This window comes from Protomyctophum parallelum (assembly GCF_964188405.1).
Source record: "Protomyctophum parallelum genome assembly, chromosome: 17".
Lineage (NCBI taxonomy): Eukaryota > Metazoa > Chordata > Actinopteri > Myctophiformes > Myctophidae > Protomyctophum > Protomyctophum parallelum.
This window is the reverse complement of record NC_139719.1, coordinates 46928584-46954292: the sequence shown is the minus strand read 5'-3', so window position 1 is coordinate 46954292 and position 25709 is coordinate 46928584. Positions and strand designations below refer to the sequence as shown.

The following is a 25709-nucleotide window of genomic DNA, read 5'->3' as shown; positions in this document are numbered from 1 at the left end:
AGTCTCCGTTTAGTCCCAGATTATAATACCACCCTGTTTTATAGAATATTTGGCATTGGGGACAAAACCTAGTCTTATATCATTCAGGTTGTTACAGTGTCAGTGTTACAGTGATGTAAATTAGAGTTTAAAATGTAACAAACTAACTCAGTGTTGTTTATTTCAACACTTTTCACATCACTGTCCATTATTTATTTATTTGTCATCTGAGACACGGATTGATTTGACGATGTTAATATTGTTTTTGTCAAATGTTTTTATTGAACAGATTATACATTGTTACTAACATTATGATATGAAATACCTTTTTTTTAAAACAAAATGAAAGAAAAAATAAACAAGACAAAAAAGAGAAAGAAATCCCTTAACCCTCCCACCCATACTGCTCAGTGACACTGCATACTATATAATAAGATGATAGAAAGCTCATGGAAAACATCTGAAAAGTTGGTGTTTAATATTAACAGATTGTATAATGGGTTCAGTTCAAACCGAGCCGTAATTTGCAACTCTAGATTTGTTTTAATGATGGGATGAATCTAGAGTTGCAATTCAATACCCTCCATTGACTCCCCCACTCATCCAAATTGTGTTTGCGATCTGCTTGTCTTAAACAACGTTAAACTCACCAACATTGCAGCTCTAGGCCAAGCTTGAATTATCCTCTTTCAATCTGCCGAGCTTTTGTTTCATAAAAGTCCACCGTAGACATGTTGTTATGAGATACTTTCTGTCAAGACATTCTGTGCATGTGATTCTTTTTCTAAGTGTTGCAGTTTGGAAGCACTTTTTTTTTGTTAATGGGTCGCGCTGCTGCCTCCTGCATTATGTGCAAAAAACAGGTGGAACGCAGGGACGTTCAGTGACATACGAATCACTTACACAGAATGTCTTGACAGAAAGTATCTCATAACAACATGTCTACGGTGGACTTTTATGAAACCAAAGCTCAGCAGATTGAAAGAGGATAATTAAAGCTTGGCCTAGAGCTGCAATGTTGGTGAGTTTAACGTCGTTTAATACAAGCAGATCGCGAACGCAAATTGGATGAATGGGGAAGTCAACTCTAGATTCATCCCATTATTTAAAAAAGCTAGAGTTGCAAATTACGGCTAGTCTAGTCCCTGATTATGAATATAATACCACCCTGTTTTATAGAATATTTGCATTGGGGGAAAAAACCTAGTCTTATATCATTCAGGCCAAGTGTTACAGTGTTGGTAATACAGGTTTTCAATGTAATGAGTCCCAGGATGCAGGGAAGGTCTTTTAGAAATGAGTCCCAGGATGCAGGGATGGTCTTTTAGAAATGAGTCCCAGGATGCAGGGATGGTCTTTTAGATCAGTGATGTAAACAGGTTTTCAATGTAATGAGTCCCAGGATGCAGGGATGGTCTTTTAGAGATGAGTCCCAGGATGCAGGGATGTTCTTTTAGAGATGAGTCCCAGGATGCAGGGATGGTCTTTTAGAAATGAGTCCCAGGATGCAGGGATGGTCTTTTAGAAATGAGTCCCAGGATGCAGGAAGGTCTTTTAGAGATGAGTCCCAGGATGCAGGGATGGTCTTTTAGAGATGAGTCCCAGGATGCAGGGATGGTCTTTTAGATCAGTGATGTAAACAGGTTTTCAATGTAATGAGTCCCAGGATGCAGGGATGGTCTTTTAGAAATGAGTCCCAGGATGGTCTTTTAGATCAGTGATGTAAACAGGTTTTCAATGTAATGAGTCCCAGGATGCAGGGATGGTCTTTTAGAGATGAGTCCCAGGATGCAGGGATGGTCTTTTAGAAATGAGTCCCAGGATGCAGGGATGGTCTTTTAGAGATGAGTCCCAGGATGCAGGGATGGTCTTTTAGAAATGAGTCCCATGGATGCAGGGATGGTCTTTTAGAGATGAGTCCCAGGATGCAGGGATGGTCTTTTAGAAATGAGTCCCATGGATGCAGGGATGGTCTTTTAGAGATGAGTCCCAGGATGCAGGGATGGTCTTTTAGAGATGAGTCCCAGGATGCAGGGATGGTCTTTTAGAGATGAGTCCCAGGATGCAGGGATGGTCTTTTAGATCAGTGATGTAAACAGGTTTTCAATGTAATGAGTCCCAGGATGCAGGGATGGTCTTTTAGAAATGAGTCCCAGGATGGTCTTTTAGATCAGTGGCTGCGGTTACATGAGGGCTTTTTCATTCAGAATGAAAACTTCAGAATGAATTAATTCAGAAGTAATGTTTTTTGCTGCGTGTTTACATGGGAAAGGTCATTCCGAATGAGTGTTTACATGGGCAATACTTTTAAATCCCATTATTTCATTCCATATCAGGTTTGGGGCTGGGAAGGCTTCTGATTGGATAGGGGGCGGGGCGGATATGTTTACGTCCAGTGGTGGAAAGTACATTTACTTTAGTACTAAAGTACAATTTTGAGGTATTTCTACTTTACTTTCCAATTGTTTTACTTTTACTACACTACATTTCAGTAAAACAAAATAATAATAATAGAAAAACACTTTTATGCCGTATTACTTTATATTTTATGTATCCTGTAGCCTATGAGAGGTTTCTAATATAATTTCTTAATATAATTAATCGCAAAACAAGAGCATAATATAGCCATACCAATTACATGGAAACAAGCATGCACAGAAAGACCAGAATGAACTTAAATCCCAATGAGTGTTTACATGAGTCCACAATTGTTTCAATAGGATTTAAAAATGGAATAAACCGGTCAGTTACATCAGATCTAAGTTTAAATCAGATTGACCATTTTCATTCCGATTTAAGGGAAGGTCTTTTAGAAATGAGTCCCAGGATGCAGGGATGGTCTTTTAATAATAATAATAATAATACATACGATTTATATAGCGCTTTTCTGGGTACCCAAAGTCGCTTTACAGAAAGAAGTTCAGACATATTTATTAGAAAACTATTAAAACTATTTAAAAGGGTTTAAAAGGTTAAAAACTAGAAATCAAAAGAGGGACAAACAAGAAGGGTGTGTGTGTGTGTGTGTGTGTGTGTGGGTGGGGGGGGGGGTTATGTAGGGAAAGCCAGTTTGAAAAGGTGGGTTTTGAGTGTGCTTTTGAACATTTCGAGGGTGGGGGCAGCTCTGATGTGGGTTGGGAGTGAGTTCCAGAGAGAAGGGGCAGCCACTGCGAAGGCCCTCTCTGTCTCCCCATGTCCGTTTGTTGGATTTGTGGGGTTCCAGTTGGTTGGAGATTTTAGAGATGAGTCCCAGGATGCAGGGATGGTCTTTTAGAGATGAGTCCCAGGATGCAGGGAAGGTCTTTTAGAAATGTGTCCCAGGATGCAGGGATGGTCTTTTAGAAATGAGTCCCACTTCAACCACATTAGGAGTCATATTTAGTGCATCCTGTGGATTAGGGCTGCACGATATGGACAAAAATTAATATCACGATATATATGGCAGATATCTCGATATCGATACGATACGATATAATATATATCACGATATATATGGCAGATATCTCGATATCGATACGATACGATATATCGTGCAGCAACATATTTTCTTAATGGGCGTGGCTAGCGATTCAGGGCTGGAGCCAGGCTACAACAGGACAGAGGGACAAACGGAGTGATGGTTTATTTTCCGAGGGGCACAGGCTAAAACAGAGGGCTGGCTTTAGAAGTGGACGATATATCGATATGTCGACGATATATCTATATCGCGATACCGTTGCCTTTTTGCGATACTGATATTGTGCATGTTCATACCTCGATACCGATACGATAACGATATATTGTGCAGCCCTACTGTGGATGCAGAGGTCGTAACTATAAACTGCGTTCCGGGATGCAAAATGCACCCTATTTTAATCTGACTTCAGTAAAACAAATGTGAGTGGTTTCTTTCCAGCACTGGTCCTGTTACTCTGACAGGGCCGGCTGGATGCAGACATCTGGTCCTGTTACTCTGACAGGGCCGGCTGGATGCAGACATCTGGAAAAGTTTTACTTCCAGCCTGTAATTATGAGAATCACTGTCATTAATCTGGTGGAGTCAGGCCCGCCCTCACTGGAGAGAGAGAGAGAGAGAGAGAGAGAGAGAGAGGGAACCCCCAGTCCCATCATTTAGTTTTTTCTGATTTAGTACAAACGGCACTGCTCTTATTTACAATACAAATATATAAACTATTCTATCTATCCATCAATCAATCAATCAATCAATCAATCAAATTGCAGGAAGCCAGACAGCCAGGTTTCTGTCTAATAAACTAATCAATTAACATTTTTACCTCCTTATATGATGGATTTCCTGTTTTTGTAGCCCCTCCTATATACAGCTTTGAGGGGGCTAGGCCCTCCTAAATACAGCTTTGAGGGGGCTAGCCCCTCCTATAAACAGCTTTGAGGGCCCTAACCCCTCCTAAATACAGCTTTGAGGGGGCTAGCCCCTCCTATATACAGCTTTGAGGGCCCTAACCCCTCCTAAATACAGCTTTGAGGGGGCTAGCCCCTCCTATAAACAGCTTTGAGGGGGCTAGCCCCTCCTATATACAGCTTTGAGGGGGCTAGCCCCTCCTATATACAGCTTTGACAATGAAAGGAGAAATCAGGTCAAATGTCCTCCAAATATGATGTAAATTTGCGGCAACACAAATATTAAATGCCTGACAATTGATGTACGATGACAGAGCGCCCCTCACTTCACACCGGTGTGATTCTTTTTAGAGAAGCGTCTATTTATACGTCTCTAAATGTTGTGATGTATATTCAAAGATTTCCACGATTTTTCAAAAATAGCAGACCTACCGCTCCCTCAGGTCAAGCACTGCCAAGCAACTGGAACCCCACAGATCCAACAAACGGACATGGGGAGACAGACAGGGCCTCCAGAGAGAAGGCTGCCCCTAAGTTCTCTCTGGAACTCACTCCCAACCCACATCAGAGCTGCCCCCCCCCCACCTTCCAAATGTTCAAAAGCACACTCAAAACCCACCTTTTCAAACTGGCCTTCCCTACATAACCCCCCCCCCCCCCCCCCCCCCCCCACACACACACACACACACACACACCCTTCTTGTTTGCCCCGCTTTTTGTTTGTTTTGTTTTCTAATAAATATGTCTGTACTTCTTTCTGTAAAGCGACTTTGGGTACCTAGAAAAGCGCTATATAAATCGCATATATTATTATTATTATTATTATTATTATTACAAGCTTGTAGATCTGCTATTTTTCAATAGCTAAAGTAGAACATAATGCTTAAAACACCGAAAGGGATTCATAAATACTTCAACCAATTAACCAACCAATCGACCAATGCTCTTGCAGGAAGCCGGACATCCAGGTGCCCTACCTGTACGTGGACATGGGCGTGGCCGTGCTGTGCGCCAGCTTCATGTCGTTCGGCGTCAAGCGGCGTTGGTTCGCCCTGGCCTCCGCCGTCCAGCTGGCCCTGAGCACCTACGCCTCCTACGCCACCGGACAGGTCACCTACGGGGAGTGGCTTAAGGTGAGGACAGGTCACCTTTAAGGTGAGGACAGGTCACCTTTAAGGTGAGGACAGGTCACCTACAGGGAGTGGCTTAAGGTGAGGACAGGTCACCTTTAAGGTGAGGACAGGTCACCTTTAAGGTGAGGACAGGTCACCTTTAAGGTGAGGACAGGTCACCTTTAAGGTGAGGACAGGTCACCTACAGGGAGTGGCTTAAGGTGAGGACAGGTCACCTACAGGGAGTGGTTTAAGGTGAGGACAGGTCACCTACAGGGAGTGGTTTAAGGTGAGGACAGGTCACCTACAGGGAGTGGTTTAAGGTGAGGACAGGTCACCTACAGGGAGTGGTTTAAGGTGAGGACAGGTCACCTACAGGGAGTGGTTTAAGGTGAGGACAGGTCACCTACAGGGAGTGGCTTAAGGTGAGGACAGGTCACCTACAGGGAGTGGCTTAAGGTGAGGACAGGTCACCTACAGGGAGTGGTTTAAGGTGAGGACAGGTCACCTACAGGGAGTGGTTTAAGGTGAGGACAGGTCACCTACAGGGAGTGGTTTAAGGTGAGGACAGGTCACCTACAGGGAGTGGTTTAAGGTGAGGACAGGTCACCTACAGGGAGTGGTTTAAGGTGAGGACAGGTCACCTACAGGGAGTGGTTTAAGGTGAGGACAGGTCACCTACAGGGAGTGGTTTAAGGTGAGGACAGGTCACCTACAGGGAGTGGTTTAAGGTGAGGACAGGTCACCTACAGGGAGTGGTTTAAGGTGAGGACAGGTCACCTACAGGGAGTGGCTTAAGGTGAGGACAGGTCACCTACAGGGAGTGGCTTAAGGTGAGGACAGGTCACTTACAGGGAGTGGCTTAAGGTGAGGACAGGTCACCTACAGGGAGTGGTTTAAGGTGAGGACAGGTCACCTACAGGGAGTGGTTTAAGGTGAGGACAGGTCACCTACAGGGGAGTGGTTTAAGGTGAGGACAGGTCACCTACGGGGAGTGGCTTAAGGTGAGGACAGGTCACCTACAGGGAGTGGCTTAAGGTGAGGACAGGTCACCTACAGGGAGTGGTTTAAGGTGAGGACAGGTCACCTACAGGGAGTGGCTTAAGGTGAGGACAGGTCACCTACGGGGAGTGGCTTAAGGTGAGGACAGGTCACCTACAGGGAGTGGTTTAAGGTGAGGACAGGTCACCTACAGGGAGTGGTTTAAGGTGAGGACAGGTCACCTACAGGGAGTGGTTTAAGGTGAGGACAGGTCACCTACAGGGAGTGGTTTAAGGTGAGGACAGGTCACCTACAGGAGTGGCTTAAGGTGAGGACAGGTCACCTACGGGGAGTGGCTTAAGGTGAGGACAGGTCACCTACAGGGAGTGGTTTAAGGTGAGGACAGGTCACCTTTAAGGTGAGGACAGGTCACCTTTAAGGTGAGGACAGGTCACCTACGGGGAGTGGTTTAAGGTGAGGACAGGTCACCTACAGGGAGTGGTTTAAGGTGAGGACAGGTCACCTACAGGGAGTGGTTTAAGGTGAGGACAGGTCACCTACAGGGAGTGGCTTAAGGTGAGGACAGGTCACCTACGGGGAGTGGCTTAAGGTGAGGACAGGTCACCTACAGGGAGTGGTTTAAGGTGAGGACAGGTCACCTTTAAGGTGAGGACAGGTCACCTTTAAGGTGAGGACAGGTCACCTACAGGGAGTGGTTTAAGGTGAGGACAGGTCACCTACAGGGAGTGGCTTAAGGTGAGGACAGGTCACCTACGGGGAGTGGTTTAAGGTGAGGACAGGTCACCTACAGGGAGTGGTTTAAGGTGAGGACAGGTCACCTACAGGGAGTGGCTTAAGGTGAGGACAGGTCACCTACGGGGAGTGGTTTAAGGTGAGGACAGGTCACCTACGGGGAGTGGTTTAAGGTGAGGACAGGTCACCTACAGGGAGTGGTTTAAGGTGAGGACAGGTCACCTTTAAGGTGAGGACAGGTCACCTACAGGGAGTGGTTTAAGGTGAGGACAGGTCACCTTTAAGGTGAGGACAGGTCACCTTTAAGGTGAGGACAGGTCACCTACAGGGAGTGGCTTAAGGTGAGGACAGGTCACCTTTAAGGTGAGGACAGGTCACCTTTAAGGTGAGGACAGGTCACCTACAGGGAGTGGTTTAAGGTGAGGACAGGTCACCTACAGGGAGTGGTTTAAGGTGAGGACAGTTCACCTACAGGGAGTGGTTTAAGGTGAGGACAGGTCACCTACAGGGAGTGGTTTAAGGTGAGGACAGGTCACCTACAGGGAGTGGTTTAAGGTGAGGACAGGTCACCTACAGGGAGTGGTTTAAGGTGAGGACAGGTCACCTACAGGGAGTGGTTTAAGGTGAGGACAGGTCACCTACAGGGAGTGGTTTAAGGTGAGGACAGGTCACCTACAGGGAGTGGTTTTAAGGTGAGGACAGGTCACCTACAGGGAGTGGTTTAAGGTGAGGACAGGTCACCTACAGGGAGTGGCTTAAGGTGAGGACAGGTCACCTACAGGGAGTGGTTTAAGGTGAGGACAGGTCACCTTTAAGGTGAGGACAGGTCACCTACAGGGAGTGGTTTAAGGTGAGGACAGGTCACCTACAGGGAGTGGTTTAAGGTGAGGACAGGTCACCTTTAAGGTGAGGACAGGTCACCTACAGGGAGTGGTTTAAGGTGAGGACAGGTCACCTACAGGGAGTGGTTTAAGGTGAGGACAGGTCACCTACAGGGAGTGGCTTAAGGTGAGGACAGGTCACCTACGGGGAGTGGCTTAAGGTGAGGACAGGTCACCTACAGGGAGTGGCTTAAGGTGAGGACAGGTCACCTACAGGGAGTGGTTTAAGGTGAGGACAGGTCACCTACAGGGAGTGGTTTAAGGTGAGGACAGGTCACCTACAGGGAGTGGTTTAAGGTGAGGACAGGTCACCTACAGGGAGGGGTTTAAGGTGAGGACAGGTCACCTACGGGGAGTGGCTTAAGGTGAGGACAGGTCACCTACAGGGAGTGGCTTAAGGTGAGGACAGGTCACCTTTAAGGTGAGGACAGGTCACCTACAGGGAGTGGTTTAAGGTGAGGGACAGGTCACCTACAGGGAGTGGTTTAAGGTGAGGACAGGTCACCTACAGGGGAGTGGCTTAAGGTGAGGACAGGTCACCTACAGGGAGTGGTTTTAAGGTGAGGACAGGTCACCTACAGGGAGTGGCTTAAGGTGAGGACAGGTCACCTACAGGGAGTGGTTTAAGGTGAGGACAGGTCACCTACAGGGAGTGGCTTAAGGTGAGGACAGGTCACCTACGGGGAGTGGCTTAAGGTGAGGACAGGTCACCTACGGGGAGTGGTTAAGGTGAGGACAGGTCACCTACAGGGAGTGGTTTAAGGTGAGGACAGGTCACCTACAGGGAGTGGTTTAAGGTGAGGACAGGTCACCTACAGGGAGTGGTTTAAGGTGAGGACAGGTCACCTACAGGGAGTGGCTTAAGGTGAGGACAGGTCACCTACAGGGAGTGGCTTAAGGTGAGGACAGGTCACCTACAGGGAGTGGTTTAAGGTGAGGACAGGTCACCTACAGGGAGTGGTTTAAGGTGAGGACAGGTCACCTACAGGGAGTGGTTTAAGGTGAGGACAGGTCACCTACAGGGAGTGGCTTAAGGTGAGGACAGGTCACCTACAGGGAGTGGCTTAAGGTGAGGACAGGTCACCTACAGGGAGTGGTTTAAGGTGAGGACAGGTCACCTACAGGGAGTGGTTTAAGGTGAGGACAGGTCACCTACAGGGAGTGGTTTAAGGTGAGGACAGGTCACCTACAGGGAGTGGTTTAAGGTGAGGACAGGTCACCTACAGGGAGTGGTTTAAGGTGAGGACAGGTCACCTACAGGGAGTGGTTTAAGGTGAGGACAGGTCACCTACAGGGAGTGGCTTAAGGTGAGGACAGGTCACCTACAGGGAGTGGCTTAAGGTGAGGACAGGTCACCTACAGGGAGTGGCTTAAGGTGAGGACAGGTCACCTACAGGGAGTGGTTTAAGGTGAGGACAGGTCACCTACAGGGAGTGGTTTAAGGTGAGGACAGGTCACCTACAGGGAGTGGCTTAAGGTGAGGACAGGTCACCTACAGGGAGTGGCTTAAGGTGAGGACAGGTCACCTACAGGGAGTGGTTTAAGGTGAGGACAGGTCACCTACAGGGAGTGGCTTAAGGTGAGGATAGGTCACCTACAGGGAGTGGTTTAAGGTGAGGACAGGTCACCTACAGGGAGTGGCTTAAGGTGAGGACAGGTCACCTACAGGGAGTGGCTTAAGGTGAGGACAGGTCACCTACAGGGAGTGGTTTAAGGTGAGGACAGGTCACCTACAGGGAGTGGCTTAAGGTGAGGACAGGTCACCTACAGGGAGTGGCTTAAGGTGAGGACAGGTCACCTACGGGGAGTGGTTTAAGGTGAGGACAGGTCACCTACAGGGAGTGGTTTAAGGTGAGGACAGGTCACCTACAGGGAGTGGTTTAAGGTGAGGACAGGTCACCTACAGGGAGTGGTTTAAGGTGAGGACAGGTCACCTACAGGGAGTGGTTTAAGGTGAGGACAGGTCACCTACAGGGAGTGGCTTAAGGTGAGGACAGGTCACCTACAGGGAGTGGCTTAAGGTGAGGACAGGTCACCTACAGGGAGTGGCTTAAGGTGAGGACAGGTCACCTACAGGGAGTGGCTTAAGGTGAGGACAGGTCACCTACAGGGAGTGGCTTAAGGTGAGGACAGGTCACCTACAGGGAGTGGCTTTAAGGTGAGGACAGGTCACCTACAGGGAGTGGTTTAAGGTGAGGACAGGTCACCTACAGGGAGTGGCTTAAGGTGAGGACAGGTCACCTACAGGGAGTGGTTTAAGGTGAGGACAGGTCACCTACGGGGAGTGGCTTAAGGTGAGGACAGGTCACCTACAGGGAGTGGCTTAAGGTGAGGACAGGTCACCTACAGGGAGTGGCTTAAGGTGAGGACAGGTCACCTACAGGGAGTGGCTTAAGGTGAGGACAGGTCACCTACGGGGAGTGGTTTAAGGTGAGGACAGGTCACCTACAGGGAGTGGCTTAAGGTGAGGACAGGTCACCTACAGGGAGTGGTTTAAGGTGAGGACAGGTCACCTACAGGGAGTGGCTTAAGGTGAGGACAGGTCACCTACAGGGAGTGGCTTAAGGTGAGGACAGGTCACCTACGGGGAGTGGCTTAAGGTGAGGACAGGTCACCTACAGGGAGTGGCTTAAGGTGAGGACAGGTCACCTACAGGGAGTGGTTTAAGGTGAGGACAGGTCACCTACAGGGAGTGGTTTAAGGTGAGGACAGGTCACCTACGGGGAGTGGTTTAAGGTGAGGACAGGTCACCTACAGGGAGTGGTTTAAGGTGAGGACAGGTCACCTACAGGGAGTGGCTTAAGGTGAGGACAGGTCACCTACGGGGAGTGGCTTAAGGTGAGGACAGGTCACCTACGGGGAGTGGTTTAAGGTGAGGACAGGTCACCTACAGGGAGTGGTTTAAGGTGAGGACAGGTCACCTACGGGGAGTGGTTTAAGGTGAGGACAGGTCACCTACAGGGAGTGGTTTAAGGTGAGGACAGGTCACCTACAGGGAGTGGTTTAAGGTGAGGACAGGTCACCTACAGGGAGTGGTTTAAGGTGAGGACAGGTCACCTACAGGGAGTGGCTTAAGGTGAGGACAGGTCACCTACAGGGAGTGGTTTAAGGTGAGGACAGGTCACCTACAGGGAGTGGTTTAAGGTGAGGACAGGTCACCTACAGGGAGTGGCTTAAGGTGAGGACAGGTCACCTACAGGGAGTGGTTTAAGGTGAGGACAGGTCACCTACGGGGAGTGGCTTAAGGTGAGGACAGGTCACCTACAGGGAGTGGCTTAAGGTGAGGACAGGTCACCTACAGGGAGTGGTTTAAGGTGAGGACAGGTCACCTACAGGGAGTGGTTTAAGGTGAGGACAGGTCACCTACAGGGAGTGGCTTAAGGTGAGGACAGGTCACCTACAGGGAGTGGTTTAAGGTGAGGACAGGTCACCTACAGGGAGTGGTTTAAGGTGAGGACAGGTCACCTACAGGGAGTGGTTTAAGGTGAGGACAGGTCACCTACAGGGAGTGGTTTAAGGTGAGGACAGGTCACCTACAGGGAGTGGTTTAAGGTGAGGACAGGTCACCTACGGGGAGTGGTTTAAGGTGAGGACAGGTCACCTACAGGGAGTGGCTTAAGGTGAGGACAGGTCACCTACAGGGAGTGGTTTAAGGTGAGGACAGGTCACCTACGGGGAGTGGCTTAAGGTGAGGACAGGTCACCTACAGGGAGTGGCTTAAGGTGAGGACAGGTCACCTACAGGGAGTGGTTTAAGGTGAGGACAGGTCACCTACAGGGAGTGGTTTAAGGTGAGGACAGGTCACCTACAGGGAGTGGTTTAAGGTGATGACAGGTCACCTACAGGGAGTGGCTTAAGGTGAGGACAGGTCACCTACAGGGAGTGGCTTAAGGTGAGGACAGGTCACCTACAGGGAGTGGTTTAAGGTGAGGACAGGTCACCTACAGGGAGTGGTTTAAGGTGAGGACAGGTCACCTTTAAGGTGAGGACAGGTCACCTTTAAGGTGAGGACAGGTCACCTACAGGGAGTGGTTTAAGGTGAGGACAGGTCACCTACAGGGAGTGGCTTAAGGTGAGGACAGGTCACCTACAGGGAGTGGTTTAAGGTGAGGACAGGTCACCTACAGGGAGTGGTTTAAGGTGAGGACAGGTCACCTACAGGGAGTGGTTTAAGGTGAGGACAGGTCACCTACGGGGAGTGGTTTAAGGTGAGGACAGGTCACCTACAGGGAGTGGTTTAAGGTGAGGACAGGTCACCTACAGGGAGTGGCTTAAGGTGAGGACAGGTCACCTACAGGGAGTGGTTTAAGGTGAGGACAGGTCACCTACAGGGAGTGGTTTAAGGTGAGGACAGGTCACCTACGGGGAGTGGCTTAAGGTGAGGACAGGTCACCTACGGGGAGTGGTTTAAGGTGAGGACAGGTCACCTTTAAGGTGAGGACAGGTCACCTACAGGGAGTGGTTTAAGGTGAGGACAGGTCACCTACAGGGAGTGGCTTAAGGTGAGGACAGGTCACCTACAGGGAGTGGTTTAAGGTGAGGACAGGTCACCTACAGGGAGTGGCTTAAGGTGAGGACAGGTCACCTACAGGGAGTGGCTTAAGGTGAGGACAGGTCACCTACAGGGAGTGGTTTAAGGTGAGGACAGGTCACCTACAGGGAGTGGTTTAAGGTGAGGACAGGTCACCTACGGGGAGTGGTTTAAGGTGAGGACAGGTCACCTACGGGGAGTGGTTTAAGGTGAGGACAGGTCACCTACAGGGAGTGGTTTAAGGTGAGGACAGGTCACCTACAGGGAGTGGCTTAAGGTGAGGACAGGTCACCTACGGGGAGTGGCTTAAGGTGAGGACAGGTCACCTACAGGGAGTGGCTTAAGGTGAGGACAGGTCACCTACAGGGAGTGGTTTAAGGTGAGGACAGGTCACCTACAGGGAGTGGTTTAAGGTGAGGACAGGTCACCTACAGGGAGTGGCTTAAGGTGAGGACAGGTCACCTACAGGGAGTGGTTTAAGGTGAGGACAGGTCACCTACAGGGAGTGGTTTAAGGTGAGGACAGGTCACCTACGGGGAGTGGTTTAAGGTGAGGACAGGTCACCTACAGGGAGTGGTTTAAGGTGAGGACAGGTCACCTACAGGGAGTGGCTTAAGGTGAGGACAGGTCACCTACAGGGAGTGGTTTAAGGTGAGGACAGGTCACCTACAGGGAGTGGTTTAAGGTGAGGACAGGTCACCTACGGGGAGTGGCTTAAGGTGAGGACAGGTCACCTACGGGGAGTGGTTTAAGGTGAGGACAGGTCACCTTTAAGGTGAGGACAGGTCACCTACAGGGAGTGGTTTAAGGTGAGGACAGGTCACCTACAGGGAGTGGCTTAAGGTGAGGACAGGTCACCTACAGGGAGTGGTTTAAGGTGAGGACAGGTCACCTACAGGGAGTGGCTTAAGGTGAGGACAGGTCACCTACAGGGAGTGGCTTAAGGTGAGGACAGGTCACCTACAGGGAGTGGTTTAAGGTGAGGACAGGTCACCTACAGGGAGTGGTTTAAGGTGAGGACAGGTCACCTACGGGGAGTGGTTTAAGGTGAGGACAGGTCACCTACGGGGAGTGGTTTAAGGTGAGGACAGGTCACCTACAGGGAGTGGTTTAAGGTGAGGACAGGTCACCTACAGGGAGTGGCTTAAGGTGAGGACAGGTCACCTACGGGGAGTGGCTTAAGGTGAGGACAGGTCACCTACAGGGAGTGGCTTAAGGTGAGGACAGGTCACCTACAGGGAGTGGTTTAAGGTGAGGACAGGTCACCTACAGGGAGTGGTTTAAGGTGAGGACAGGTCACCTACAGGGAGTGGTTTAAGGTGAGGACAGGTCACCTACAGGGAGTGGTTTAAGGTGAGGACAGGTCACCTACGGGGAGTGGCTTAAGGTGAGGACAGGTCACCTACAGGGAGTGGTTTAAGGTGAGGACAGGTCACCTACAGGGAGTGGTTTAAGGTGAGGACAGGTCACCTACAGGGAGTGGTTTAAGGTGAGGACAGGTCACCTACAGGGAGTGGCTTAAGGTGAGGACAGGTCACCTACAGGGAGTGGTTTAAGGTGAGGACAGGTCACCTACAGGGAGTGGTTTAAGGTGAGGACAGGTCACCTACAGGGAGTGGTTTAAGGTGAGGACAGGTCACCTACAGGGAGTGGTTTAAGGTGAGGACAGGTCACCTACAGGGAGTGGCTTAAGGTGAGGACAGGTCACCTACAGGGAGTGGCTTAAGGTGAGGACAGGTCACCTACAGGGAGTGGTTTAAGGTGAGGACAGGTCACCTACAGGGAGTGGTTTAAGGTGAGGACAGGTCACCTACAGGGAGTGGTTTAAGGTGAGGACAGGTCACCTACGGGGAGTGGCTTAAGGTGAGGACAGGTCACCTACAGGGAGTGGTTTAAGGTGAGGACAGGTCACCTACAGGGAGTGGTTTAAGGTGAGGACAGGTCACCTACAGGGAGTGGCTTAAGGTGAGGACAGGTCACCTACAGGGAGTGGTTTAAGGTGAGGACAGGTCACCTACAGGGAGTGGTTTAAGGTGAGGACAGGTCACCTACAGGGAGTGGCTTAAGGTGAGGACAGGTCACCTACAGGGAGTGGTTTAAGGTGATGACAGGTCACCTACAGGGAGTGGTTTAAGGTGAGGACAGGTCACCTACAGGGAGTGGTTTAAGGTGAGGACAGGTCACCTACAGGGAGTGGTTTAAGGTGAGGACAGGTCACCTACAGGGAGTGGTTTAAGGTGAGGACAGGTCACCTACAGGGAGTGGCTTAAGGTGAGGACAGGTCACCTACAGGGAGTGGTTTAAGGTGAGGACAGGTCACCTACAGGGAGTGGTTTAAGGTGAGGACAGGTCACCTACGGGGAGTGGCTTAAGGTGAGGACAGGTCACCTACAGGGAGTGGTTTAAGGTGAGGACAGGTCACCTACAGGGAGTGGTTTAAGGTGAGGACAGGTCACCTACAGGGAGTGGTTTAAGGTGAGGACAGGTCACCTACAGGGAGTGGTTTAAGGTGAGGACAGGTCACCTACAGGGAGTGGTTTAAGGTGAGGACAGGTCACCTACAGGGAGTGGCTTAAGGTGAGGACAGGTCACCTACAGGGAGTGGTTTAAGGTGATGACAGGTCACCTACAGGGAGTGGTTTAAGGTGAGGACAGGTCACCTACAGGGAGTGGTTTAAGGTGAGGACAGGTCACCTACAGGGAGTGGTTTAAGGTGAGGACAGGTCACCTACAGGGAGTGGCTTAAGGTGAGGACAGGTCACCTACAGGGAGTGGTTTAAGGTGAGGACAGGTCACCTACAGGGAGTGGTTTAAGGTGAGGACAGGTCACCTACAGGGAGTGGTTTAAGGTGAGGACAGGTCACCTACAGGGAGTGGCTTAAGGTGAGGACAGGTCACCTACAGGGAGTGGTTTAAGGTGAGGACAGGTCACCTACAGGGAGTGGCTTAAGGTGAGGACAGGTCACCTACAGGGAGTGGTTTAAGGTGAGGACAGGTCACCTACAGGGAGTGGTTTAAGGTGAGGACGCCTCCAGGAACCATGAAATGTTCTATGAGCAGGGCCTGGCCTGGCTGTAAACAAGTTATTGAGCTTAGTCTAAAAGGTCCAACTAACCTTCCTTTCCTGTGACATCACCAGGTGCGCATGTACTCGCGCGCGGTGGCCATCGTGGGCGGCTTCCTCATCCTGGCCAGCGGAGCGGGCGAGTCCTACCGGCAGAAACCCAGGACCCGCTCTCTGCAGAACACCGGGCAGCTTCTGCTGGGCGTCTACCTCATCTGCATGGTAACGGCTCTGTGTGTGTGTGTGTGTGTGTGTGTGTGTGTGTGTGTGTGTGTGTGTGTGTGTGTGTGTGTGTGTGTGTGTGTGTGTGTGTGTGTGTGTGTGTGTGTGTGCGTGCGCGTGTGTGCGTTGCGTGCATGTGTGCATTTTGGTGTTTTAACTAAGCATTATGGTCAGGGCTCGACAGTGCGACTAGGTACTCGCATTTGCGACTAAAAATATCACCGTGCGAGTTGTAAAATTAAATTTGTCGCACAGGTGCGACTACAGGATTTGACCATTCAATCGTAATAAAGACAAGTCTCTGTCTACAGCAAGTGCACATTCTATAGTCCCGGTTCTATACCTAAATTTATATTTCTGAACGGCGGTGTCGTTCGCCAAAAAGAGCAGAGCTACAAGCTAACAACGTGTCGAGGCTCAAAGCGGTGTTCATTTGAAGATCTGTCCCTTTGCTCCCACCGCCCCTCCCCTCACTGTGTTGTTGCTCCGTGCTTCGTGCTCTTCCCTGTCACTGCTTTCTGTCTGTCAGCAGCGGCAGTCAGAAAATAAGTCAGAGCATGATAGCACAGAGTCAGAAGGAATTGCTTGGACCCCGACGGGAGGCATACTATCATCCGACAGAGCAATGCTCCGAGGTGCGCTGCGGGTCGGGAGAGGGTTGCGGTTAGGTTTAGGTGTCTGCCCCGGGGGAGGTTAGGGTTAGGGTGAGGGTTAAGGTTAGGTTTAGGTGTGCTGCCCCGGGGGAGGTTAGGGTTAGGGTGAGGGTTAAGGTTAGGTTTAGGTGTCTGCCTCGGGGGAGGTTAGGGTTAGGGTGAGGGTTAAGCCAAGGTTAGGTTTAGGTATCTGCCCCGGGGGAGGTTAGGGTTAGGGTGAGGGTTGGGGTTAGGTTTAGGTATCTGCCCCGGGGGAGGTTAGGGTTAGGGTGAGGGTTGGGGTTAGGTTTAGGTATCTGCCCCGGGGGAGGTTAGGGTTAGGGTGAGGGTTAAGGTTAGGTTTAGGTGTCTGCCCCGGGGGGGGGTTAGGGTTAGGGTGAGGGTTAAGGTTAGGTTTAGGTGTGCTGCCCCGGGGGGGGGTTAGGGTTAGGGTGAGGGTTAAGGTTATGTTTAGGTGTCTGCCCCGGGGGGGGTTAGGGTTAGGGAGAGGGTTAAGGTTAGGTTTAGGTGTCTGCCCCGGGGGAGGTTAGGGTTAGGGTGAGGGTTAAGGTTAGGTTTAGGTGTCTGCCCCGGGGGAGGTTAGGGTTAGGGTGAGGGTTGCGGTTAGGTTTAGGTATCTGCCCCGGGGGAGGTTAGGGTTAGGGTGAGGGAGGAGGTAGGTTGTCGTTCGGACCAATGCTCCGTCGGATGAAAGTACTGCACTCCACGGCGACACGTTATTTGCAAAGTCTGTTTGTAATGCTCAAAGTTCAAACGTAACTTACTTTTAACCAAACGCGGGTGAAACAGCGTGCAGCCGTGCACGCACGCGCGCACACACACACTGTTTTTGATGTTTATCAAAAACAAAAGCGTGTGCCCAGCATAAATGATAATGCGAATGACCGAACTGGCTGGATTACCGTATTAATATCAGTCAGTCAAAGCCAAGGAGAATGTTACAATACTAATTCACCATCGAGCAGCCTCTGCACTGTCTGAATGTCACACTAACATGATAGAAAACAGAAGGATAAAAACGGATAGCCTGTCTATCCATCCATGAGCAACATTATTATCTATCTAGCTCTGGTCCATAGCTCTAATGTGTTGCACGTATTAGAGGTATGGAACAGAGCTACTATCGATCTATCTACAAAGTATTAGCATAAAACAAATTGATTATATAGATTATATGAAAACAAACATAACAATGATATCATGATGAATATCACTATTTTGTGATAATTGCTGAAAAGATAGTGATATAATATTTTGACATTATTTTCCACCCCTACCTCATATCACTTCATTAAAGAAGAATCACACCCATGTTAAGTGAGGGGCGCTCTTGTCATCATACATCATCAGATATCATCTCATACTGGCCAATCAGAATGCCTGTTGCCTGTGATTGGTTAGCTGATTTGCTCGTTTACATATGACATACATTTTCCCTTCAATGTCAATGGCGTTTAATTTATTTCATATTTAGCAGAATTTTGACGTAATTTCTCTGTTGATTGTCAATGGCTCATTTTGAGATGTGTGGGGACAAAGGCTGTATATAGGAGGGGCTAGCGCCCCTTAAAAATACATAATTTTTCATCGTGCTCCTAAAATAATTTGTGTGCTACTAGATTTTTCAACTTGGCGCACACGTGCTACTTGGAAAAATGCTAAGCGTCGAGCCCTGATTATGTTATACTTTCGCTATTTAAAAATAAATAGCAGATCTACAAGCTCAGAGCCAGAGTAGGTCTGCTATTTTTGAAAAGTCGTGAAAATGTGGCGCAAATCTTTGAATATATATTTCAGAGAGAGAACATTTTTAACTCAAATATTTGCTTCTGGGGGGGTCCCTGGAACTACATATTTTCAGATGGGGGTCCGTGGCCCAATAGAGATAATTCTGGGGGTCCTTGACATGAAAAAGGTTGAGCACAACTGACATAGAAACATGGATTTTTTTCAGAAAACTATTAGGATTTAGAAGCTTTTTTTTTAATCGACCTGGTTTAACAAAATAACTGACAAAATTGAGAGCATATAAAGATCCAACTCAGCTGTGCTCAGCCTGTACTCAGCTGTGCTCAGCCTGTACTCAGCTGTGCTCAGCCTGTACTCAGCTGTGCTCAGCCTGTACTCAGCTGTGCTCAGCCTGTACTCAGCTGTGCTCAGCCTGTACTCTCTAAAGCCGCAGTACCTCCTCCTGTCCACCAGGTGTACTCGTTGCAGCACAGCCAGGAGGACCGGCTGGCCTACATCAACCACATCCCCGGAGGAGAGACGAGCGTCTTCCTGTTGGCGGCGCTGTTCTCCGTGCTGGCGCTCTGCTTCCTGTCCGGGTGCTACGTCCGCCTGGCGGCTCAGGTACGCTCTGCTTCCTGCTTCCTGTTTCCTGTTTCCTGTAAGGTCTCTCGTAGACACCAGACAACTATCGAGTGGCAAAGCAACATGCAAAGTGAGTTTAACATGGTTTAACCCATTCTGAACGGGAACCCATTTTGGTGTCAGCATCATGTTATGCTTTAGCTATTGAAAAATAGCAGATCTACAAGCTCATAGCGCGCCACCGAGTGGCGCGCTACGAGCTTGTAGGTCTGCTATTTTTGAAAAAAATCGAAGAACGACTGACATTTTTAGAATCTGATCTCAGGTCAGAATGGGGTTAATCAGACCAGTGTGTGTCCAGTGGAAACCTTGTATGAATCTGATCTCAGGTCAGAATGGGTTAACCAGACCAGTGTGTGTCCAGTGGAAACTTCGTATGAATCTGATCTCAGGTCAGAATGGGTTAATGCGATCAGACAGGACTTTTCTGTGTGGATGTTTGGGGCTGTCGAGGCCAGAGAGTAGTTTTCTGTGTGGATGTTTGGGGCTGTCGAGGCCAGAGAGTAGTTTTCTGTGTGGATGTCTGGGGCTGTCGAGGACAGACAGTAGTTTTCTGTGTGGATGTCTGGGGCTGTCGAGGCCAGAAAGTAGTTTTCTGTGTGGATGTCTGGGCTGTCGAGGCCAGAAAGTAGTTTTCTGTGTGGATGTCTGGGGCTGTCGAGGACAGACAGTAGTTTTCTGTGTGGATGTCTGGGGCTGTCGAGGACAGACAGTAGTTTTCTGTGTGGATGTCTGGGGCTGTCGAGGACAGACAGTAGTTTTCTGTGTGGATGTCTGGGGCTGTCGAGGACAGAGAGTAGTTTTCTGTGTGGATGTCTGGGGCTGTCGAGGCCAGAAAGTAGTTTTCTGTGTGGATGTCTGGGCTGTCGAGGCCAGAAAGTAGTTTTCTGTGTGGATGTCTGGGGCTGTCGAGGACAGACAGTAGTTTTCTGTGTGGATGTCTGCGCTGTCGAGGCCAGAAAGTAGTTTTCTGTGTGGATGTCTGGGGCTGTCGAGGACAGACAGTAGTTTTCTGTGTGGATGTCTGGGGCTGTCGAGAACAGAGAGTAGTTTTCTGTGTGGATGTCTGGGGCTGTCGAGGCCAGAAAGTAGTTTTCTGTGTGGATGTCTGGGGCTGTCGAGGCCAGAAAGTAGTTTTCTGTGTGGATGTCTGGGGCTGTCGAGGCCAGAAAGTAGTTTTCTGTGTGGATGTCTGGGGCTGTCGAGGACAGAGAGTAGTTTTCTGTGTGGATGTCTGGGGCTGTCGAGGCCAGACAGTAGTTTTCTGTGTGGATGTATGGGGCTGTCGAGGACAGACAGTAGTTTTCTGTGTGGATGTCTGGGGCTGTCGAGGACAGACAGTAGTTTTCTGTGTGGATGTCTGGGGCTGTCGAGGACAGACAGTAGTTTTCTGTGTGGATGTCTGGGGCTGTCGAGGACAGAAAGTAGTTTTCTGTGTGGATGTCTGGGGCTGTCGAGGACAGAAAGTAGTTTTCTGTGTGGATGTCTGGGGCTGTCGAGAACAGAAAGTAGTTTTCTGTGTGGATGTCTGGGGCTGTCGAGGACAGACAGTAGTTTTCTGTGTGGATGTCTGGGGCTGTCGAGGACAGAGAGTAGTTTTCTGTGTGGATGTATGGGGCTGTCGAGGACAGAGAGTAGTTTTCTGTGTGGATGTCTGGGGCTGTCGAGGCCAGACAGTAGTTTTCTGTGTGGATGTATGGGGCTGTCAGGGACAGAGAGTAGTTTTCTGTGTGGATGTCTGGGGCTGTCGAGGACAGACAGTAGTTTTCTGTGTGGATGTCTGGGGCTGTCGAGGACAGACAGTAGTTTTCTGTGTGGATGTCTGGGGCTGTCGAGGACAGAGAGTAGTTTTCTGTGTGGATGTCTGGGGCTGTCGAGGACAGACAGTAGTTTTCTGTGTGGATGTCTGGGGCTGTCGAGGCTAGAAAGTAGTTTTCTGTGTGGATGTCTGGGGCTGTCGAGGCCAGAAAGTAGTTTTCTGTGTGGATGTCTGGGGCTGTCGAGGCTAGAAAGTAGTTTTCTGTGTGGATGTCTGGGGCTGTCGAGGCCAAAAAGTAGTTTTCTGTGTGGATGTCTGGGGCTGTCGAGGCCAGAAAGTAGTTTTCTGTGTGGATGTCTGGGGCTGTCGAGGACAGACAGTAGTTTTCTGTGTGGATGTCTGGGGCTGTCGAGGACAGACAGTAGTTTTCTGTGTGGATGTCTGGGGCTGTCGAGGACAGACAGTAGTTTTCTGTGTGGATGTCTGGGGCTGTCGAGGACAGAGAGTAGTTTTCTGTGTGGATGTCTGGGCTGTCGAGGACAGACAGTAGTTTTCTGTGTGGATGTCTGGGGCTGTCGAGGACAGACAGTAGTTTTTTGCCACTCAGTAGGCGTTCCTGCTAGGGCTGTCAAAGTTAACGCACTATTAACTAGTTAACCCACAATCCTTTTAACGGCACTATTTTCTTTTACGCGCGATTAACGCACTGTGAAGTTTGACAGAATGGTTGAGAGACGCATTGGCAATTTTACACTGAAGAGTTGAATAATTGTTAAACAGCTGCATTACTTAAGTTAATTTAAGTGTACACAATTAGAAAACTTAGAAAACATGTTATTTTGATCAACATGGCCTGTTATCTCTCGTAATGGTACCATTGGCCAACATCAATACAGTTCTTTAGTTTGGGTCTGGAAGGCTAAATGTCATCAAATGGTGGTTCCGTGGCTCAAATGCAGAATAAATAATGGACCTTGATATGAAAAATCTTGAAAACCACTGATTTAAGGTATATTTAGAACGGATAAAAAATATGCGATTAATTTGCGATTAATCACAGATAACTATGGACAATCATGCGATTAATCAGATTAAATATTTTAATCGATTGACAGCCCTAGTTCCTGCATAACTCCACTGATTGACGCTTCACCACTACCACTGCTGATGGAGTTGGAGGCTATCAGGCAGGTTGCCCTGACTAGAGTACAACACCTCTTCTCCAACGTCCATCTGGCATGTAAAACACTTCTAAATCAGAATCAGAATCAGAATCAGAATCAATCTTAGTGGAAGTAAGGTGGGTGAAAAACTTGGTTGTGCCTCAAGGCTCATATTGCAGTTAAAGGTAGAGAGAAAGAACATGCATAACATAACAAAGTGAGTGCAAAAATAAATAGAGTTCATCATGGGTGCATGTATGTATACGACTAAGCACTAATATTATTTTTAATATTTCTTATGATTTCTTTTTTTTCTTTTTTCTTTTCTACAGCAGACATGCAGGCATGCAGCTGTGAGCTCTGTTGTTTTGTTGGTATTTCGCCAACTTCAGTACTAATCCATTCTTGGCTGATTGTTTTCATATCATATACAAGCCTACTGTACGTGGGTTTATCATACACAAGCCTACTGTACGTGGGTTTTATCATATACAAGCCTACTGTACGTGGGTTTTATCATACACAAGCCTACTGTACGTGGGTTTTATCATATACAAGCCTACTGTACGTGGGTTTTATCATACACAAGCCTACTGTATGTGGGTTTTATCATACACAAGCCTACTGTATGTGGGTTTATCATACACAAGCCTACTGTACGTGGGTTTTATCATACACAAGCCTACTGTATGTGGGTTTTATCATACACAAGCCTACTGTACGTGGGTTTTATCATACACAAGCCTACTGTATGTGGGTTTTATCATATACAAGCCTACTGTATGTGGGTTTTATCATACACAAGCCTACTGTACGTGGGTTTTATCATACACAAGCCTACTGTACGTGGGTTTTATCATACACAAGCCTACTGTATGTGGGTTTTATCATACACAAGCCTACTGTATGTGGGTTTTATCATACACAAGCCTACTGTACGTGGGTTTTATCATATACAAGCCTACTGTATGTGGGTTTTATCATACACAAGCCTACTGTACGTGGGTTTTATCATATACAAGCCTACTGTACGTGGGTTTTATCATATACAAGCCTACTGTACGTGGGTTTTATCATATACAAGCCTACTGTACGTGGGTTTTATCATACACAAGCCTACTGTACGTGGGTTTTATCATACACAAGCCTACTGTATGTGGGTTTTATCATACACAAGCCTACTGTATGTGGGTTTTATCATACACAAGCCTACTGTACGTGGGTTTTATCATATACAAGCCTACTGTATGTGGGTTTTATCATACACAAGCCTACTGTACGTGGGTTTTATCATATACAAGCCTACTGTACGTGGGTTTTATCATACACAAGCCTACTGTACGTGGGTTTAGCCTACTGTACGTGGGTTTTATCATACACAAGCCTACTGTACGTGGGTTTTATCAAACACAAGCCTACTGTACGTGGGTTTTATCATACACAAGCCTACTGTACGTGGGTTTTATCATATACAAGCCTACTGTACGTGGGTTTTATCATACACAAGCCTACTGTACGTGGGTTTTATCATATACAAGCCTACTGTACGTGGGTTTTATCATACACAAGCCTACTGTACGTGGGTTTTATCATATACAAGCCTACTGTACGTGGGTTTTATCAAACACAAGCCTACTGTACGTGGGTTTTATCATACACAAGCCTACTGTACGTGGGTTTTATCATATACAAGCCTACTGTACGTGGGTTTTATCATACACAAGCCTACTGTACGTGGGTTTTATCATATACAAGCCTACTGTACGTGGGTTTTATCATACACAAGCCTACTGTACGTGGGTTTAATCATACACAAGCCTACTGTACGTGGGTTTTATCATACACAAGCCTACTGTACGTGGGTTTTATCATATACAAGTCTACTGTACGTGGGTTTTATCATACACAAGCCTACTGTACGTGGGTTTTATCATACACAAGCCTACTGTACGTGGGTTTTATCATATACAAGCCTACTGTACGTGGGTTTTATCATACACAAGCCTACTGTACGTGGGTTTTATCATACACAAGCCTACTGTACGTGGGTTTTATCATATACAAGCCTACTGTATGTGGGTTTTATCATACACAAGCCTACTGTACGTGGGTTTTATCATATACAAGCCTACTGTACGTGGGTTTTATCATATACAAGCCTACTGTACGTGGGTTTTATCATATACAAGCCTACTGTACGTGGGTTTTATCATATACAAGCCTACTGTACGTGGGTTTTATCATATACAAGCCTATACTGTACGTGGGTTTTATCATACACAAGCCTACTGTACGTGGGTTTTATCATATACAAGCCTACTGTACGTGGGTTTTATCATACACAAGCCTATACTGTACGTGGGTTTATCATATACAAGCCTACTGTACGTGGGTTCTATCATATACAAGCCTACTGTACGTGGGTTTTATCATATACAAGCCTACTGTACGTGGGTTTTATCATATACAAGCCTACTGTACGTGGGTTCTATCATATACAAGCCTACTGTACGTGGGTTTTATCATATACAAGCCTACTGTACGTGGGTTTTATCATACACAAGCCTATACTGTACGTGGGTTTTATCATATACAAGCCTACTGTACGTGGGTTTTATCATATACAAGCCTACTGTACGTGGGTTTTATCATACACAAGCCTATACTGTACGTGGGTTTTATCATATACAAGCCTACTGTACGTGGGTTTTATCATATACAAGCCTACTGTACGTGGGTTTTATCATACACAAGCCTACTGTACGTGGGTTTTATCATATACAAGCCTACTGTACGTGGGTTTTATCATACACAAGCCTACTGTACGTGGGTTTTATCATACACAAGCCTACTGTACGTGGGTTTTATCATATACAAGCCTACTGTACGTGGGTTTTGCCGTCACCCTCACTCGTGTAGGTGCGGTGGGCGGTGGACCGGCGGTGGCACTAGCAGCATTCGAGACAGATTTTCTTTGGGAAAAGCATAATGCGATGATTATGCCTCATAGGCTCATACGCTCAATGGGGACAACTACAGTGTGTAAATACTTTTACTATTGGTGAGTTTATTACTGTAGTTAGATTGGAGACGTGTCGTCCTCGTCCGGTACAGTAAAGTATAGCAGGAGTTCCTCCTCGCTCTGCCCAATATTATCCAGTTTGGTGACAGTCAAACTACAGTAGCTCTTGCCGTGATTTCATGTTTCTTCATGCTTATCCAACAAAAGTCCAGGCGTGCCGCGTGTGGCATTATTAAAAACAAACAGCTATGCCGCACGATCATAGTTCTAATACGTAGCCGCAAAAGACTCGCGATGGAGTTAAGTAGTTGATCATCTGATTCATAGCCTGGCAGCCTGCTAGCTAGCAAACCTCCTCCTTAGACTCCTAGCTTGTAGCTCCTTCTAAAAACCAAAGGAACTGTGGTTGTAACTTGTTGTTGAACATTTAGGGTTGTATGAAAAACATGGCATGGTTCATTCCTCCTCCTCCTCCTCGCTCCAGTCTCCACTCTCCAAACATTGTGAACAACGTAACATGCTATGCTGCTCCGTAGAACGGTCTTGCGCATCAAAAATAGCAGATCTACAAGCTCACAACGCGTCCATCCGTGAGTCATTGTGGACTTGCAACTTTGACTTGAAACAGCTGAGCTAATTTCGGCTAATCAGAGCGGCATTCAGCGTAATCTAGTAAGAGTGGCGACACTCGCGTCGACTCCCACTGTAACAATGGAATGCGGAAGTGCTCATTCTATCTCAATGGGATAGTTCCAATGTTTGGAACTATAGCCCATAGGAAGTGTGTCGCCACTCTCTTAGTACTATTCCACTCGGCCTGCATTGAGTGAATTCACCGGCTCTGTTTTGCTTCACTC

General features: G+C 48.1%; 1 protein-coding gene across 1 annotated transcript in view; it reads left to right on the top strand.

Annotated features, from left to right (window-relative positions):
* Positions 1-25709, top strand: part of tmem101 (transmembrane protein 101) — a 33551-nt gene that overhangs the window by 2410 nt on the left and 5432 nt on the right. The window contains exons 2-4 of the mRNA XM_083787239.1: positions 5291-5471; positions 15736-15882; positions 18738-18887. Of these exons, the coding sequence (XP_083643365.1) occupies positions 5291-5471; positions 15736-15882; positions 18738-18887 (478 nt within the window). The remainder of the gene's footprint in view (positions 1-5290; positions 5472-15735; positions 15883-18737; positions 18888-25709) is intronic.